This window comes from Trichosurus vulpecula, chromosome 4 (genome assembly GCF_011100635.1).
Source record: "Trichosurus vulpecula isolate mTriVul1 chromosome 4, mTriVul1.pri, whole genome shotgun sequence".
Classification (NCBI taxonomy): Eukaryota; Metazoa; Chordata; class Mammalia; order Diprotodontia; family Phalangeridae; genus Trichosurus; species Trichosurus vulpecula.
In genome coordinates, this window is record NC_050576.1 from 43813201 (window position 1) to 43830544 (window position 17344).

Here is a 17344-nt window from a genome sequence, read left to right on the forward strand (position 1 = left end):
TTCAGCAGATGGACGAGGAGACTTGTTTGTAGTGGTGCTAGTCACCAGCTGAAGTGAGGTGTCACCCCAACTCGGCCTTAGCTTCCGAAGAAGAACCGAGCACCTTACAGACAACTGAAGAGAGCATCTACTCTGTTTTTAAGGTGTTATTTTCTCCAGTATTTTTTGCATCTCTTCTAGCAAGCCGTTGACTTGTTTTTCATGACTTTCTTGCATCACCCTCATTTTTCTTCCAAATTTTTCCTCTACTTCTTTTATTTGATTTTCAAAATGCTTTTTGAGCTCTTCCATGGCCTAAGACCAATTCATATTTTTCTTGGAGGCTTTGGATATAGAAGCTTTGATTTTGTTGTCTTCTCCTGAGTGTATATTTTGAGCTTCCTTGTCAACAAAGTAAGTTTCTATAGTCAGAGATTTTTTTCCTGTTGTTTGCTCATTTTCTCAGCCTATTACTTGACTTTTAACTCTTTGTTAATTTAGGGCTCTCCTTCCAGGGTGGAAGGCAAACTATCCCAAGCTTCAGGGATACAACTGTTCTCAGAGATACTTCTAGAGACTTGCAAGTTTTCAGGTCTTTCAAGGTACTATGATCCAAGGAGAGGTGTTTACTTCTCTCCTGGCCTGTGCTCTGATATGTGAGTGACCACAAGCACCCTTTTCTGCCCTGGAACTGTAAGGAGGATCCTCTTTCCACTGTGGTTGCAAACTCTGCTATGCTAGTGCTCCTTCTTGCCCTGGGACTGCCACACAGGACCTAGGTCTGAGTATGGGCAAAGCAATAGAGTCCTTCCTGAGTGCCAACAAAGAAACCCCTATAATCTCCTTCTGACTACTGTTCAACCCCATGACCACTGGTGGGCTGAGAGGTATGAAAGAAGCCACTGCTGCAGGGGCTGCTACTCATTCAGTCACTCCCAAGGCCTGCTCTTAGTTTGCTGGGGTTGGGGCTGTGCTGGCTAGGCTTGCACTGGATTGCACTCCTCTCTCAGCCTGTTGTATCAGACCTTTCCTGTTGACCTCCCAGGTTGTCTTGGGCTGGAAATTTGTTTCATTTTGTGGGTGCTGCTGCTCTAGAATTTGTTTGGAGTCATTTTTAAAGGCATTTAGAGGGGTTTGGGGGAGAGTTCAGGTGAGTCTTTTACTCTGCCATCTTGGCTTTGTCTTCCAACAGGTAGTTTTCCAAACAAGAAATCAAAACTATCTATAGCAATATGAAAAAAATGCTCTAAATTACTATTGCTTAGAAAATGAAAATTGAAACGACTCTAAGGCAACATCTCTCACTTATGAGATGCTGGAGGAGATGTGGGAAAATAAGTACATTAATAAATTGTTTGGGGAGTTGTGAACTGGTCCAACCATTCCTGAGAACAATTTGGGACTATGCCCAAAGGGCTTAAAAACTGCATAATCTTTGACCCACCAATATGATTTTGAGAACTGTATCCCAAAGAGATCAAAGAAGAAGGAAAAGTACTTATATATACTGTGAAGTATTCATAGCAGTTCTTCTTGTGGTATCAAAGAATTGAAAATTGAGAGGATGCCCATCAACTGGGTGAAAGATTAAAGAAATTGTGATATATATATATATATATATAATTATGATAGAATAATATTGTGTTATAAGAAATGATGAGAGAAATGGTTTCAGAAAAGCCTGGAAAGACCTATATGAACTGACATGAAGTAAATTGAGCAGAACCAGTAGATCACTGTACACAGGAACACACAATATTGAAACAGGGAGATGATCAACTGTGACAGACTTAGCTACTCTGATTAATGTGGTAATCTAAAACAACTTCAAAGGATTAATGATGAAAAATGCTATCCACCTCCAGAGAGATAGCTGATGAATTCTGAGTGCAAACTGAAGTATAATTTTATCTCTTAAAAATTCTAAGTGCTATGAAGGCAGAGGTCTGTATTTTACCTAAACTTTGTCTCTTCCTCTGGTTCAGTACAGTACTCTATACACAATAGGTGCTTACTAAATGTATTCTGGGTTGAATTGCATCCTTTGAGTCACACTGCCCAAGCTTCTGAAGGAACTGAGAATCAAAATTAAAAAGTCTGTTGTTATTCAGTTCCACTGTGACCATGATTTTTCTAGTCCTGGACTAGTAATGTTACTACACAAAGGTATGGTTGGGATACTTATTCCTTTTCATTATTTTTTTTTATTTTAAAACACCATATTCACAATTCATGTTGTTACTTTCTTTTGTGTATGCCTTTCTTAGAGATTGTAAGCTTCTTCTTATAGTTTGTAAGCTTCTTGAACACAGGGATTTTGTTGTTCTCCATTTTTGTGTCTTTGGTGCCTTGCACCTAGTAAATACTTAACTACTCTGCCCCCCCACCACCACATGTACTCCAAGTATGTTATATTTCATCCCTCCCTCGTTGCTCTCAAGCACATTTAAAGGACTTAAAGGGTTTGAGGGTGTTTGGTCTCTCTGTCACTGGCTACAACGCCCACTGCTACTGGTCCCAAATTTTAGGGGGCCCCTGCATCCCAGTTTCTTTTAACCACTCAACAGTCAGATTAGCTTTTACAAAGGCATATTTACTTTAAAGATATAGCTAGAACAAATATTCCCTCCCAATACTTAGTGGACATAGACCCTCCCTTGCATCAACTCAGGCTCTGGGGAGAGGGATTAGGCTCATAGCACAACTCAGCTCCTATATAGCATGGTCCCACCAAGGTCCAAAGCCACACTGGGCATGAGTCCCAGAACCCTGGCTTCTTGGGGCTTCCCAGTTGGACTGACAGCAACATCTGTCTAGAAATCTTGACTCCAAAGACTCTATAGCTTGAGCTCCAGAATTAAAAGGGACTTATGAAATAGAGCAAAACCTCAAACCCAATTTTAGGGGCCACAGGGCCTAAAAGGGAGAGGTGAAATGTAACCCTTCCCCCAAACCCAACTCAGTGTAAGGTGCCTAAGCATCCTGGATGCAGCCAGAAATTGAGAGAGACTTCCCAGTTTGGCTATTTTAAAGACACAACTAGCTCTGGCTTTGCAGTAGATGTAAAGAGTCTGCTCCCAAACACATAATAGGGGAGCGCAAGATGCCTTCTCCTAGAAGGAAGTCCCTTCTCTCCCACATTGGTTCTTCTATCTAGCACCAGCTTTCTTCTTCCGTAGATGAGGAAACCTAGAGAGATGAAATGATTTATCAAAGGTCACACAGCAAGTAAACAACAGGGCAAGGATTAGAAACCAGGTACTCAGACTCAAAGTCTTCCACCAAGATGACTGACTCAGAATTTGGCATTCTTGCCACTATAAGATTGCTGAAAGGGAAAGGAATGGTAAATGAATGAGGTGTATTTTAGAACAGAAGAGAAGTAAAAAGAAAATGGAGAAAGGGCAAAGAAAATAGAGTATAACTCCTCCTGTCTTCCCAGCAAAGAGAAATCTTCAGTCCTGTGACTGTAAGTGCATTTGCAAGGAAAATGGATAAATTGGTGAAATGTCGAATTGTATTGGCTTGAAATCAGGGGCCACTAATGTTCACAAATTCAAGGAGAAAAAACACTGAAAAAAAAATGTGTGGTAGTGAGTGGGTGAAGAGGCATAGGAAAAGTAATGTTTGCTTTTAAAAGGTGTTTGATTTAAAAGGGACTCTGAACAGAGATAGATACCTTCTCCTGCCTCCTAATGAGCCTTTAAATCTAAGAGCTACTTCCTAAAGACTTTTGATGATTTTATTCAAACTAGAGTCTTTTTTTTTCTTTCTTTTCCCAGGTTCTAAAGCAAAGTACCTCCCACATAGGGATTGGACTCATGATTTCACTGCGATAGGGAGCTCCTCCTTTTACCAATGCAGATCCATACTTTCTCTGAAGCTTAGAGTTATAGACGGAATAAGTGACTTTGCCAGAACCATACAACTATCACATGTCAGATGTGGATCTAGAACTCAAGACTTGCTGGCTTCTAGAAAAGCTCTTTATCTTCTATACCATGTCTTCCACATAGTAAGCACTTCATAAATGTTTGTTAAGTTGAATTCCCCTACGTGTACGTGTACTCCACATATGATTATGTATCAGTGTTTTATCACTAGCTACCCGCCCCATCGTAAATGCTCTTTGAAGGCAGAATTGTTTTTCCCTTTGCCACTGAATACTCAGCTCTTGGTCCAGTGCCTTGTAAGTGGCATGTGCTTAATAAATGCTTGTTGGATCGGATTGGATGGGGAAATCTTAAGCAAATCACTTCTCTCGGCCTCAGTTTCTTCATTTGTTAAATTAGAGGGAGTTCCCTGATAGCTCTAAGTGCCTGGTATTCAGGAGGACAGAAGGAAAAGGAAGCACACCATCAGCGAGAAGCTCACTCCACTGACAGTGCAGCCTAGCGGGAGTAGCTCTGTACAGGCTTGGCCGAGAGAGCCGCGCAGCTCCAGCCCGCCGGGGCAGGCGCAGATAAGGTAGCCCCTAAAGCAGCGTCCGCTCTGGCTCAGAGGCTGCTCCTCGCTCTGCTCCGGGGTAGGAGAGCGGTGGGGGTGGAGAAGGTTGATGGGTGGAAGGGAAGGGGGTGGGGGGGAGGTGTGCTCTGTGTTTGGTGATGTCATCGCCAGTCCGCAAGCGGTGAAATTTAACACCGGCCGGATTTGCTCCTCGGAGTTGGCTCTTCTCCTCCCCAAAGAGAAGCAGCCGGCCGGGGCGGCACTCGGCGCTGAAAGCCTTCTCCGCAGTGGCCACCAGCCCCCTTCCACCGACTTGATTGCAGTTGTGGTGTATGTGTGTGCATGTACGTGTGTGTGTCTAAGTTTGGGCACTGGTTCCTTCCCCAGATCCAAGGACTTCCCCCACCCCCAATCTCCTTCCCTCCCCTCTTCCCTCCTCCCCAGCCCAATGCAGAGAGCTCCTCTGAAGTCGCGGAGTCGCCTTTGAACCACAAGTGAACTCCTGGGCTTGCTTGGTGGCGTGCGGCGCTCGCTATTGATGCTGCCGGCTGCCTTCCTTCTGCCCCGGACAGTGAGCTCGCCCTCCGCTCCCCTGGCGACTGGCCCTGGGGAGAGCCATTCCCCTGGGGCTGTCAACCAGCTTGGAGCTTTCCCGGGTCCCTATTTTGCTCCAATAGGGCTGTTTTGTTTTTCCCTTGGCTAGTTGTTTTAAAGTTCTGTTTGTTTTGTTTTGAAGCATCCTTATTTTTTCTTGTGATTCTTTTCCCCCTTTTCATGGACAGTACCTGCATCTCCAGCAGTGTGGAGTTGGCTTCTGTTTTCGGTTAGCACTTCGCTGCTTGGACAGATGCATACAAATGCATTTAGGAGCCCACAGGACAAGGCGTGGAAAGGTCTTCCCCACGGTGATCACGATCACGTAAGTAAGAGCGCCCGCCCCGGGAGGCGTGGGGCAGGAGGGCAGGAGAGCAGGCAGACAGTCTCCAAGCTGGGTTCTTCCTGTGCGCCTGGAGGCGGTCTGCGCTCCGGCTCCCTGTCACTTTTTGGCGTGGGAGCCGCAGGGCAGCTGTGGCATTCCCCTTGTCTTTTCAATTTGTAAAATACCATGTTTGAAAGAGAGTCCCCTGCCAGAGGATATCTCAGACAGTTTATGTTAAAACCATCATTTGAGCGGGAGGAAAAGGGAATTGGCTCTGATCCCTGCAGGGAGATGCCTCAGGCTCCTGTGGGTTTGCCTACATCCCCCCCACCTTCCTACCCCCAAATCTCCCTTCTCTCTTCTTGAGCTCTCTCCCTTCCCTTATTCTCTTCTTTCTTCCTTCTCCTTTTCCCTCTCAGTTTCTTCCCCCTCCCTTGTCTCATCTTGTTCTCTCCCTCTTCTTTCTATCCTCCTTTTTCCTGTCTTTTCTTCTTTACCTCTCTACTCTTCTTCCTTTTCTTCTTTTTCTCTGCCTCCTTTCTCTCTCCCCCTTTTCTTTCTCTTTCTCTCTTCTGTCCTCTTTCTCTTCTTGCTCTACCCTCTCTCTTTTTCTCCCCCCACTCTGTTTCTCTCTCTTCTTCTCGTTCATCCCTATCTTCCCTCTCCCTTATGTCCCTACTCCTTCCCTGCCCTTCTCCTTGGTGCGTCTGCCGGCTGCTTTGTGCTTCTCTCTCGGTCTATGGATTCCCAGCCAGTTTCGGGCCCCAGTTTCCAAGTCCTTTAGTAGAAAGGGGTTGAGGAGTGAGGGAGCGATAACCTTAAGGAAGTCTGAATCATGCTGGTTTGGAACTTAAGGTATAAGCTGGAATCTCCTTTTACAGACTCACCTTCCATCACTACAGCAAACGGCACCAACTCGTCCTGTTCTCTGCGCTTACACTGTCATTTGGGACTTAGAAGCGGGAGAAGCGGGGCGGGTTTGGGGGAAGGGTGGAAGGGGGGCGGAGCTCAGGACCCGGTCAAAATTGAAGGGGCCTGATGTAGCTGCTTACTGTGGCTACCCCGGTTTGTTTTTAGAGTTCTGTGTGTTCGCTGCCTCTCACCCCAGCCTCAGACCCTCTTGGATTCAAAGGGGAGTGGGTAGACAGGATACTTCTCAATTCTCCTTTGAAAGGGGTTTCTTTGGAATTCTGAATGTTGCAAATCAATTTATGTCTGGCATGGGAGTAGAGAGGGGATACTGAATACTACGATAAGCCGTTGCAACAAAGACGTAGCCCCTTTCATTAGGTTAACCGGAAGGGATGGGGGCAGACTAATAGATGCCAGCTAACTCTCTAGGGGTCATGAGGATGTCAGAACCGAGGGTGAAGGTTGTGAGTAAATTTAGAAATGTCCTTCAATCATGGGGGCAGCGTGGATGTGTACAAACTTGTACTCCATCCCTAGTGTGGAATAAAATGGCAGAGACCTGGACTGAGCTGGAGGTGTGTGTGTGTGGGGGGGGGGGTGTGTGTGTGTGTGTGTCTATAACCTTCTGTTTCTGTCTTTCATTTATTCTCAAAATTCAAAATCTCAAAATTCGCTCCTTACAAAGCCTTTGGGAGAGAAGGCTTTTCTTCTCCCTCCCCCAGCCTACAGTAAAGTCTTAGACCAAGAAAAAGTGAAGAAAGAGAGACAGAGAGGGAAGTGGGTGGTTTATGGGGTCATGGGACTTAGGGGTGAAAGAACAACTACTTTCAGGAATTAATTTCCTAGAAAAATGGTTGTTTAAGATATGGGCTTCCTACTAGAGCTCAGTCATATATGACAGCTTCCAGCTGGAAGTGATCAGGACATAGTCTATATCAAAGGCAGCCTTTGCAGGTACTGCCCTGTGGAGGTCTTCTTGAAGGCAGGAAGTTTCTACTTTTCTTTCTATAACCGCAGTGCCTATCTTGGCATGAGGAATCTGGGTAGTGCAGTGGCTAACGTCCTGGGCCTGAAGTCAGGAAGACTCATCTCCCGGAGTTCAAATCCAGGCTCAGTCACTTACTAGCTGTGTGACCTTGGGCAAATCACCTAACCTCTGTCTGCCTCATTTTTCTCAACTATAAGATGAGCATGGTAACAGCACCTACCTCTCAGCGTTGTTGTGAATAGCAAATGAGATAATGTTTGTAAAGATTTTTAACGCAGAGCCCATCGCGTAATAAATGTCTTTCCTTCCCTTCCTTCTTGGTTCCAGCTATCTAGTAGCCACTTATTAAATGATAGCTTTTATTGAATTGAGTTGAACATGTCCATGAACTTCTCTCAACCTCAGTTTGCTCATCTGAAAAGCGGGTTTGGACTAGATGACTACTAAGATTCCTGTGGTCTGGCTCTGGGATCAAAGGATTTGGGTTTCTATCCCATCTCTAATGTTTACTACTCGTGTGATCTGGGGTGAGTTTGGTTAAGCTCTTTGGACCTCAGTTTCTCCGTGTATAAAATGAGAGGATTAGACTAGATGACCTGTGAGGCCCCTTCTAGGTCTAGATTTGTGACCTTTAATAATAACTGCTGTTTGGACATGTAAGGTTTGCAAAGCCCTTTACATACAAATCTAATTTGATTCTCCCCAGAATCTTGCAAGGTAAGTATTATCCCCATTTTACAGATCACAAATAAGCATATTGTCTTGAAGTAACACTCAAATTCAGTGGCTGTGAGATATGGGGTGGGGGCAGAGCCAGATCTGCATGTGAGACCTATATTGTGTTTTCTCAGGATTCTCCTCAGCTTCTATGTTCCTGTCCCCTCTGATGTTAGAGTGTAAATCTTTCCAGGTCCATGACTACTCCATCTGTTGAGGGGCATATTATGAAAACTGCAGCTGGGGTCAAGAAGATGGTCAAGGACCCTTCCCTTTCATGTTTGCCCCGCCCCCCCCCCAACAAGTCCATACTCAGAGGCATTTCTCTGGGTATGTCCAGAATCTTTGAATTTTGTTGTTGTTTGGTCATTTTTCGCTCATGTCCGACTCTTCATGACTCCATTTGGGGTTTTCTTGGCAAAGATATTGGAGTGACTTGCCATTTCTTTCTCCAGGTCATTTTACAGATGAGAAAACTGAGGTAAATAGGGTTTAGTGACTTGCCCAGGGTCATAGAGCTAGAAAGTATCTGAGGCTGGATTTGAATTTAGGAAGACGAGTCTTTCGGACCCCAGAACTGACACTGTCTACTGCACCACTTAGCTGCCCCCACCCTTGAATTACATTGCAATTATGTAAGCAGCCTAGACTCCTCCTCCTCTTTCCCCTCTTCTTTTTCCTCATTTCCTCTTCCTTCTCTTCTTCCTTCTTCTCTTCCTCTCCTCCTCCCTCCCCCCAATCTTCTCCCCCTCTTCTCTTCCCCTCCACAGCCCTTACTTCCTCTGGACACCCTGAAGCTACTCGCTGCTCAGTGCTGCTCTTAGTTGTGATCAACTTCACGGATTAAAGCTATTCCTTCTGTCCTGATCTCTTCTTGTCTGGTATTCACTCCCCTTCCAGACTCTCAGAGAAAAGGCCCTGCATAAATTCCTGGGCAGTTTGGGGTTTGTAAATTGGGTCCAGATGATTGGGGGGAGGGACGGGGAGGAGGAGAGACAAAATGATTTGAAAGGGGAACATCGGAGCAAAATTGCAATGGTTTATGAAGTAGGGAGAACCTATGGGGAGGAAGTCCCAGGTTTTGAGAAGTACAGTTATTTGTTTGCATAATTTAAGTAATGATCCAATCTGTTTCAGCTGAGGGAGGGAAAAAAAGAACATATAAACTCTCAAACTCATTTTCATGTTTACAAAGCACAGGAAAGAGTGAGCAGTAAGTAGCCCTTGAGAAAGGGTAGGCAGTTGTTATATGATATTAATCCCTCCTCCTGCTTCCTGCCCCAGTTAATTAGCTTTAACCTGAGAATCAAATATAGGAAGAAGAGCCTGTTTCCTTGAGGAAATGGAAGTTAGTTTGAAAGCCATACCAAAAGGGCTGGAAGCTGGAAGCATCCTGGAGATACATGGGAGAAGCAGCTGATGTTAAGGGCAAACCACTCACTGAAGCCCCAGCTCCTTCGAAAGCTATGAAGTTTTCATTTTCCATGGTTCTTTTGCAATGATGCCCTTGGGAGGGGAAAGAAAGCTTCATTTCATCACAGACCTGAACCCAGGCATCCAGAAACCACTTGGAGGGCTACCCATTTCAAACTCACCTCTTTTAAAGCCATATTATATTTCCTGTGACTGCTTTTCAATCATCTCCCCAAGTGTGGAAGCCCGTAAAATTAGCAAAAGGGAAACAGTAAAACTAGAAAGTCTTAGAGAACCAGAGGTCTAGAATTAGAAAGGATCTTGGAGGCTGTCTAGTCTAACTCTTATTTTAAGGGGAGGAAACTGAAGCAGAGAGAGTGCTTAATACTGTGCCTGGCACAGAGGAAACACTGTATAAATGTTGGTTGTTACTGTTGGTATCATTGACTTGCCCAAAGTCACACAGCTGGTGAGGTCCTGTGATTTAGGAGCAGATAGGTGGTGCGGTGGATAAATACTACCACTACTACTACCACTACTACCACTACTACCACTACTACCACTACTACTACCACTACTACTACTACTACTACTGCTACCTCTACCACTACTACCACTCTACTACCACTACTACCACTACTACCACTATCACTACTACCACTACTACTACCACTACTACCGCTACTACCACTGCTATCACTACTACCACTAACTACTACTGCTACTACTACTACTACTACTACCACCACTACAACCATGGCTGCTAGGTTGAGCAATGGATAGAGCACTGCCTTTTAGTAAAGAGGATCTGTCTTCAAATTTGCCCTCAGACACTTCCTAGCTGTGTGACCCTGGGCAAGTCACTTAACCCTGCCTCAGTTTCCTCATCTGTAAAATGACCTGGAGAAAAAAAATGTCAAACCACTCTAGTATCTTTGCCAAGAAAACTCCAAATGGAGCTACGAAGAGTCGGATACGACTGAAATGCCTGAACAACAACAACAGCCACCTGTGACTCTAGGACTGAGGCTCTTTCCATTGTGTCTCACTGCCTTCTCTGAAGTCTTTAGCTTACCAAACCAATGGGATAGCCCGGGGGATGGCCCATCCGGCACAGTCTCCTGGTAATTAAAGGGTATCAGTGACAAAAGATAGAATGTTTTGTTTCTAAGAGAGGATCTATTTCCTAGCTGACACCCGTTTCTATTTTTTAAAGTGACTTTGTGGTCTATGTAGTCTAAATACGTGTTTACAGTAAAACAGTTTATGTGCAGAAGGAAATGTAGTTATTTATTTAAATGTAGGATTCTGCTCTGGGATGGGAGAGGTTGAATAAGGGCAAGTTTTATTCATACTATGATTTAGGCCTCACCTGGAGGTACAGGCTCCAAAATAATTATGTCTAGGCCCCTTTACTTGCTCAGGCATCTCACTAAAGGTAAGTAGAGGGTTACCTCATTTTCTTGGGTCTGGCTCAGTTGTTTAATAATTTTTTAAGTCATGTCCAATACTCCACGACCCCATTCGGGGTGTTCTTGGCAAACATATTGGAATGGTTTGCCATTTCCTTCTTCAGCTCATTTATGGATAAAGAAACTGAGTCAAACAGAATTAAGTGACTTGCTTAGGGTCACACAGCCAGATTTGAACTGAGGAAGATGATCCAGACCTGGCACTCTATCCACTGACCCACTTAGCTGCCCCTTTCTGTTGTCAGAGGATGGCTCTATTCAAGAGAAATTACAGTTATTGTTTCAAGTGAAAAAAAAAGAAAAAAAAACAACAGACATCATTTGTAATAGAAAGAAAATTTACGTCTTTGTAGGACACAATTTCCTCATCTGTATAATAGGATAATCAGCCTAGATAGCCTCTGGAACCCTGAGGGCCCTTCTAGCTTCTAATCTGTAATCCTATGTCTTCAATTTCCTCAGCCTCAGTTTCTTTTTATTGAAAAGGAGGAGCTTGCACTAGATGGCCTCTGAGGTCTCTTTCAGCCTCTTAATCCATTGTCCTAAATGACATGACCAGTATGGGCCTCAGCTCCCTCAGCTGTAAACCAAGCAGGTCCTTTCCAGACTCTCTAAATGCTATACTTGGATTCAGAAGACCCAGTTGTGAGTTTTGGCTCTGCCATTTCCTAGCCATGTGACCTGGTGCAAATGGCCTCTTTCTGGGACTCAGTTTCCTCATCTGCCAAATTTGGGGGTTGGAGATGTTCTCCAAAGTCCTCTCTAGCTCTTGTATCTCTGGGTCTGCAACAGGTGGTAAAGAGGAAAACCTGGAAAGCTATTGAGACCATTAGATATTTTAGCATGAAAACTCATTAGGATCAGAGCTGCTGAGCCAGAAGGGACCTCAGAGGCCATCTAGACTAACCTCCCTTCCCTTTTACGCATGAGGAAAAACTGAGGCCCCCAGAGATTAACTGACTTGTCTAAGGTCACATAGAGAATAAGCATCAGAACTGGGATTTGAACTCAGGTCCTTTTTCAGAACCAGAGCTATTTCCAGTATAGCATACTCCTAGAACGTTAAGAAAGTTGCTGATTGTGAGATTTATGATTTATGGGTCATTTTGAGAGTGACTGATATATGCAAAAATAAGCACACATGTGCATGGTCCTTTAAGGTGTACAAAGCATCTTCCTCTCAGCAACTCCCTGAGACAGGTAGTCCAAGTCTAATTATTCCCATTTTCCAGATAAGAAATAAAGACCAGAAATGATGTACCAATGGTCGCACCTCTAATAAGTATGAGGAGCAGGATTTCAACCCATGTCTCCGGACTCCCAAGGCAAGAGTTCTTTCCACTGGACCTGTTAACCTCACAAGTTTGTTTTTTAGATTAGTCCACTCTAATCACTTGACCGGGGTGGCTCTGTGGTGTAGTGGATAAAGTGCCAGGCCTGGAGTCGGGAAGATTCATCTTGCTGAGTTCAAATCTGGCCTCAGATACTTATTAGCTATGTGACCCTAAACAAGTCACTTAACCCCGTTTGCCTCAGTTTCCTCATCTGTAAAATAAGCTGGAGAAGGAAATGGCAAATGACTCCAGTATCTCTGCCAAGAAAACCCCAAATGGGGTTGGATGGGACTGAACACCATTCATTTGCTTTTACTTGATTCAATTGGAAAAAAAAAAGAAGTGAAAAGAACAAACTCACATTTATCACTTGTAATAGAAAAGCTTTCTAGGCTTCAGTTTTCTCATCTATAAAGGAGAAGGTTGGCCTGGTTGGACCTCAGAGGCCAGCTTGTCCACGTCTTTCCTTTTACAGATGAGGTGAGGCCCAAGTGGACTGGTTTGAAAGAAAATCACTCAGGGCCCTCCATACACGGACACAAAGTGTCCCCTAAATTTCACGGCTCCCCTCAGAATAAGTAAAAGCAATGACCACAGTCAGCATCAATATTACCATACAAAAAGAAGCACAGCGTCCCATGGAGATCATAATCAAGTAGAATCTCTGGGGGCTGCTTGAGTCAAAGTGAGGGAAAACTGAGAAAGTCTGGATGCTGCCCAGGTAGCTGCCCCTGGAATGAAGGCTGATGCTTCTTCCCCTGTCTGGGGTCCTAGATATAGTCAGCGGTCCTAGGTAGGAACTGGGGTCCCCAGTTCCCTACAACCCTCTCGCTTTGCATCTGATGCATTGAGCATGAATGATATCAAACTTGGAAGTGTTATTCCAGGGCCCAAACCTCCAGGACATCTACTGAAGGACCCAACCAGTTATTCTTGTTTCCCAATACAACAAGGGTCTTTAGGATTCCCGGGCTTGGCTTTGAGGAAAGTTCCAAAGTTCTCAGTGTGTTAGGGACAATCACATCAGTAACATGGTAGCTTGCTGCTTTGTAAACACCCACCCAAGAGGCTGAAACAATCGGGCCTCTGTCTTGTCCCTTCGTTATTTGAGTCAAGTCTGTCAAAATCAGTGCCGTGGGCCATATCCTTCACTTTCGTTGAATGTTCTCTTGCCCTCTAACCAACTTCTTTTCAAGTTGGTCTGATTTCTTTTAGGTTCTCTGTTAATTTTTATACCTACTTTGGCCCACTTTGGGATTCTAAATACCACAAACACGATAAAGAAATGGGTCGTTTTCTTTCCTTCATTGAGAAGTTAATGAAAGCAAATATTTCTACTGAGTTCTGCAGCTAGACATTTTATTAGAGGAAACTAAATACATGAGCAAGGTGTATGAAGTGATTAATCAGAGGCTATATGATATAATTTAATGGAAATAATGTACAGTAAAACTCAAAATTTTCTACAGATTCTATTATTGGGTCAAATCATGTCTCCTGTCTCTGTGGTGATCATTTCTGCCTGTAAATTTGTCTTTGTCCTCTGCCAGCAAAGAATGGACAGAGTCATCCTGGAATTATAGAAATTTAGGACTTGAATGGATACCTTGGGGATCCCTAGGATAATAAGATAAAAAGCTGCAAGGGATGTGTATATATACAATGAGATGCAAGGTGTTATGGTGGATATATGGGGTTTGGGACTGCGATTGATGAGTATAGGGAGTTCCAGAGTGAAGAAAGCCCTTTCCAAAGCATATCACTTCCCTCCAACATATAACCTTAAAGAATTTCCTTCGACACTCAAGGGTTGTGATTTGCCCATGGTCCCGTAGCCAATACGTACCAGTGGGACTTGAATGGTTCTAAGGCTAACTCTAAATCCACCATACTGTCCTTGTGTATGTGTGTGTGTTGCAGTCTGTCTTTATCACTGTGTATGCCTCCAAAGGAGGCACATTAGACATTTCTAGCCTCTTCTCCCCTCCACCCTTCTCCAAGGGAGATTCTCATTCCTTCAGGAGGGGGAGCAGGAGGTTAGTGCCAGAGGCCATCACTGTTCTCCCCAGAGGGAGAAAGTCTGCTCCCTTAAATATTGCTTGTTGAGAAGATATGATGGAATTTGAGCTACCATTTGATGACTTTGTCATTTTGGTGGAAGGAGGACCCCAAACTCTGCATCTAAGACTTGATTCCTTCCCTACCTAATGCTAGTTCCACAGTGAACACACAAAGCAAATAGCAAAGAAACCCATTTATCTAAATCATAGCAAAACACAAATCAGAGAATATATACCAGGTAATACAAAGTTCCACTCAACCAAAAGAGAGAGTCCTGCATTGTATCCAAGGGAAGCAAGCTGGGCATGGGGCCATGATGGAGCTGGCCAGCTCCTCCCATGGCTTCTGAGAGGCTTTTCCTTCAACGACCTGAAGTGGGAGTGGCCTCTTCCTTCTTCTCTCTTGAAGCTAGAAGCCATGAGTGCCAAGAATATTCAGAATACCCAAAACAACTCTGATTGAAGAAGACTTGAAGCTTGATGAGTCCCAATGGGGACTCACCCAGAGTCCTGAAGAGAGACTTGAAAGGAACTTTCATTGGAGAGTCCCAAAAAAGGACTCTCCAGAACTGAAGCTCTTTCCTCTCATTAACTCTGCCCCACCCCCATGCAGGGCAGGGCATTCATCTCTACCAATAAGGAGAAAGTCCCGCACCAATGGGCTTTGGGGGGGGGGATATACATATATACACACAAACACTCATATATTTATATTCTAGAATTCTGTAACTTAGTTTATTGTTTACTGATAGTTTTATCACATGTATATATATATGTACATATGCACACATGTGTACACATATGTATATATATATATATATACATATATTTGTGTGTGTGTATGTGTGTGTGTATACACAAGTAGAACAAGTCATTTTACCTCTTGGTGCTCCAGGGATCTTTCTGTAAGTTGCAAAGAAGGTGCTGGCCTGCATCGGTGACTTTTGGCAAGTTGTATGTGGGTTAGTCAACAAACATTTGTTGTATTCAGTTGTTTTTCAGTTGTGTCTGACTCTTCCTGAACCCATTTGGGATTTTCTTGGCAAAGATACTGGAATGGTTTGCCATTTCCTTCTCCGACTCATTTTGCATATGAGGAAACTGAGGCAAACAGGGTGAAGTGACTTGTCCATGGTCATACAACTGGGAAGTGTCTGAGGCCAGATTTGAATTCAGGAAGATGAGACTTCCTGACTCCAGGTCCAGTGCTCTATCGACTGAGCCAATTATGGTCCAGGCACTGGACTAAGTACTGGGCTAAGCCCTGGGGTGAAAACAAAAGCAAAAAAGACAGTCTTTGCTTTTAAAGTTCTCACATTCTAATACAGGAGATAACAGGAAAACAATTATATAGTAACAACATATACACAGAATAAATTGGGATAATCCAAAGAGGGAAGGCACAAGAATTAAGGGGGATCAGAATATGCTTCTTGTAGCAGGTGGGATTTTAGCTAGTACCTGAAGGAAACCAGAGAAGTCAGGAGATGAGGAGGGAGGGCATTCCAGGCATAAGGAATAGCCTGTGAAAATGCCCAGAGTCTGAAGATGTGTCTCATTTTAGCAACAGCAAGGAGGTCAGTGTTGCTGAATCATATTGGATGTGGAGGGGAGTAAAATAGAAGAAGACTGGAAGAGGCCAGATTGGGAACAGCTTAAATGCCGAACACGATTTTTATAGTTATCCTTTCCATATTGAGAGGGTTAGGGATATGGTGTCCCTGCTATTTGGAAAATCCGTGTGAAATTTTTGGACCCTCCCTCTGTACCAGAGAAGAAGTCTGAATTATTATGGTATTACAAGATAAAACATATTGACATTATACAACATTGTACATATATTTTATGAGTTTCTGAGTTCCTAAACTTTTTTGTGTAATCTGCGGCTTCCTCAAAACTCCCCCAAAATTCCCATTTAATTTCTTATACTGACCCAATCGAATATATGGAAACCATGATGGGGAAAGTCACAATGTGGAAGGGATTATTGTGTTTTATCCTGGAGGTGATAGGAAACCTCTGGAGTTTATAATCCTAGATGCTGTCTGTTAAAAACCAACTGTTCTCACTTAAGACCTTTTTCTCTCCCCTTTGGGTTCTTTGACACGTGAGAAAAATTAAACATTTCTGACCATATATTATGTTCTCTGGCATTCTTATTTCTCTGCTTCTGGTGGCCAAGCTAGAAATCTTCACACCATAACTTTGCCTACAGTGAAATAATCATCATAACACACATATTTACCATTCTTTGAAGCTGGCAAATGCTTTCCTCAGAACAACCCTGAGGTGGGTAGTGGGAGTGTTTCTGGCACCCCTCTCATGTGTTGAGGAGACCGATGGCCTGAGAGTATATGACTTGCCCCAGGTCACAGAGTGACTGTCATTGCTGGTACCTGAACCAGGTCTACTGATTCCTAGTTCCACACTCCTTCCGCAATACTCCAGAAACAGACGAGGCAGATAAAGATTCCCTGAACAGAAGGCAGTACAGTGTCTGTCTTTGGTCTCTTTCTTAATTATTTCTCCTTGATTAAATTTGACTCCTTGACATGAGCCAAAGAAAAAGAGGGAATGACTGCATACGTCAACCATCTGTCTGTTCCTCTCCATTAGTCATGGAGTTGGTTGCATAAGTACACTTACATAAGGTATGGTCTAACCGATTTGTCATAATCTCCTGGGATCACCTGGATAAGGTGAGAAAAAAAAAGATACCTGACAAGTTTAGATTTTCTTGTCTGGAACCATGAATGAACTTGTCAGCATGTCTAGGGCAAGCTCATTTTTTTTCCTGAGGTCATTGGTGGGGGAGGTGCTGAGCCCATCAAATGCATCTTGCAGGTGTTTTCTCTGCCCTCATGGTAAGCAGATGAGTGCTTAGTGGGTTGACTTTTTCCATCTGTCAACTCATGCAAGTGATTAAAGTTCCAGCCTGTGCCAGAGGTACCTGGGGCAGGTGCTGCCTGTTTCCCTACTCATATTTTGCTAAGGCAGCATGATTCAGATGAATTATCGCCTGATGATGGCAATGCTGGGCTTCTTGCCAGTGTGGGTGATCTATATGTACCATTTTAATGTATGGAAATACAGAGAAGGAGGAA

The 17344-nt window shown here is 43.9% G+C and overlaps 1 protein-coding gene across 1 annotated transcript in view; it reads left to right on the plus strand.

Annotated features, from left to right (window-relative positions):
- Positions 1-3265: 3265 nt before the first annotated feature.
- The window catches only part of COL24A1 (collagen type XXIV alpha 1 chain), a 378533-nt gene continuing 364454 nt past the window's right edge, over positions 3266-17344 (plus strand). Inside the window, exons 1-5 of the mRNA XM_036755470.1 lie at positions 3266-3325; positions 4310-4446; positions 4597-4769; positions 5208-5344; positions 6226-6409. Coding sequence (XP_036611365.1) covers positions 3266-3325; positions 4310-4446; positions 4597-4769; positions 5208-5344; positions 6226-6409 — 691 coding nt within the window. The remainder of the gene's footprint in view (positions 3326-4309; positions 4447-4596; positions 4770-5207; positions 5345-6225; positions 6410-17344) is intronic.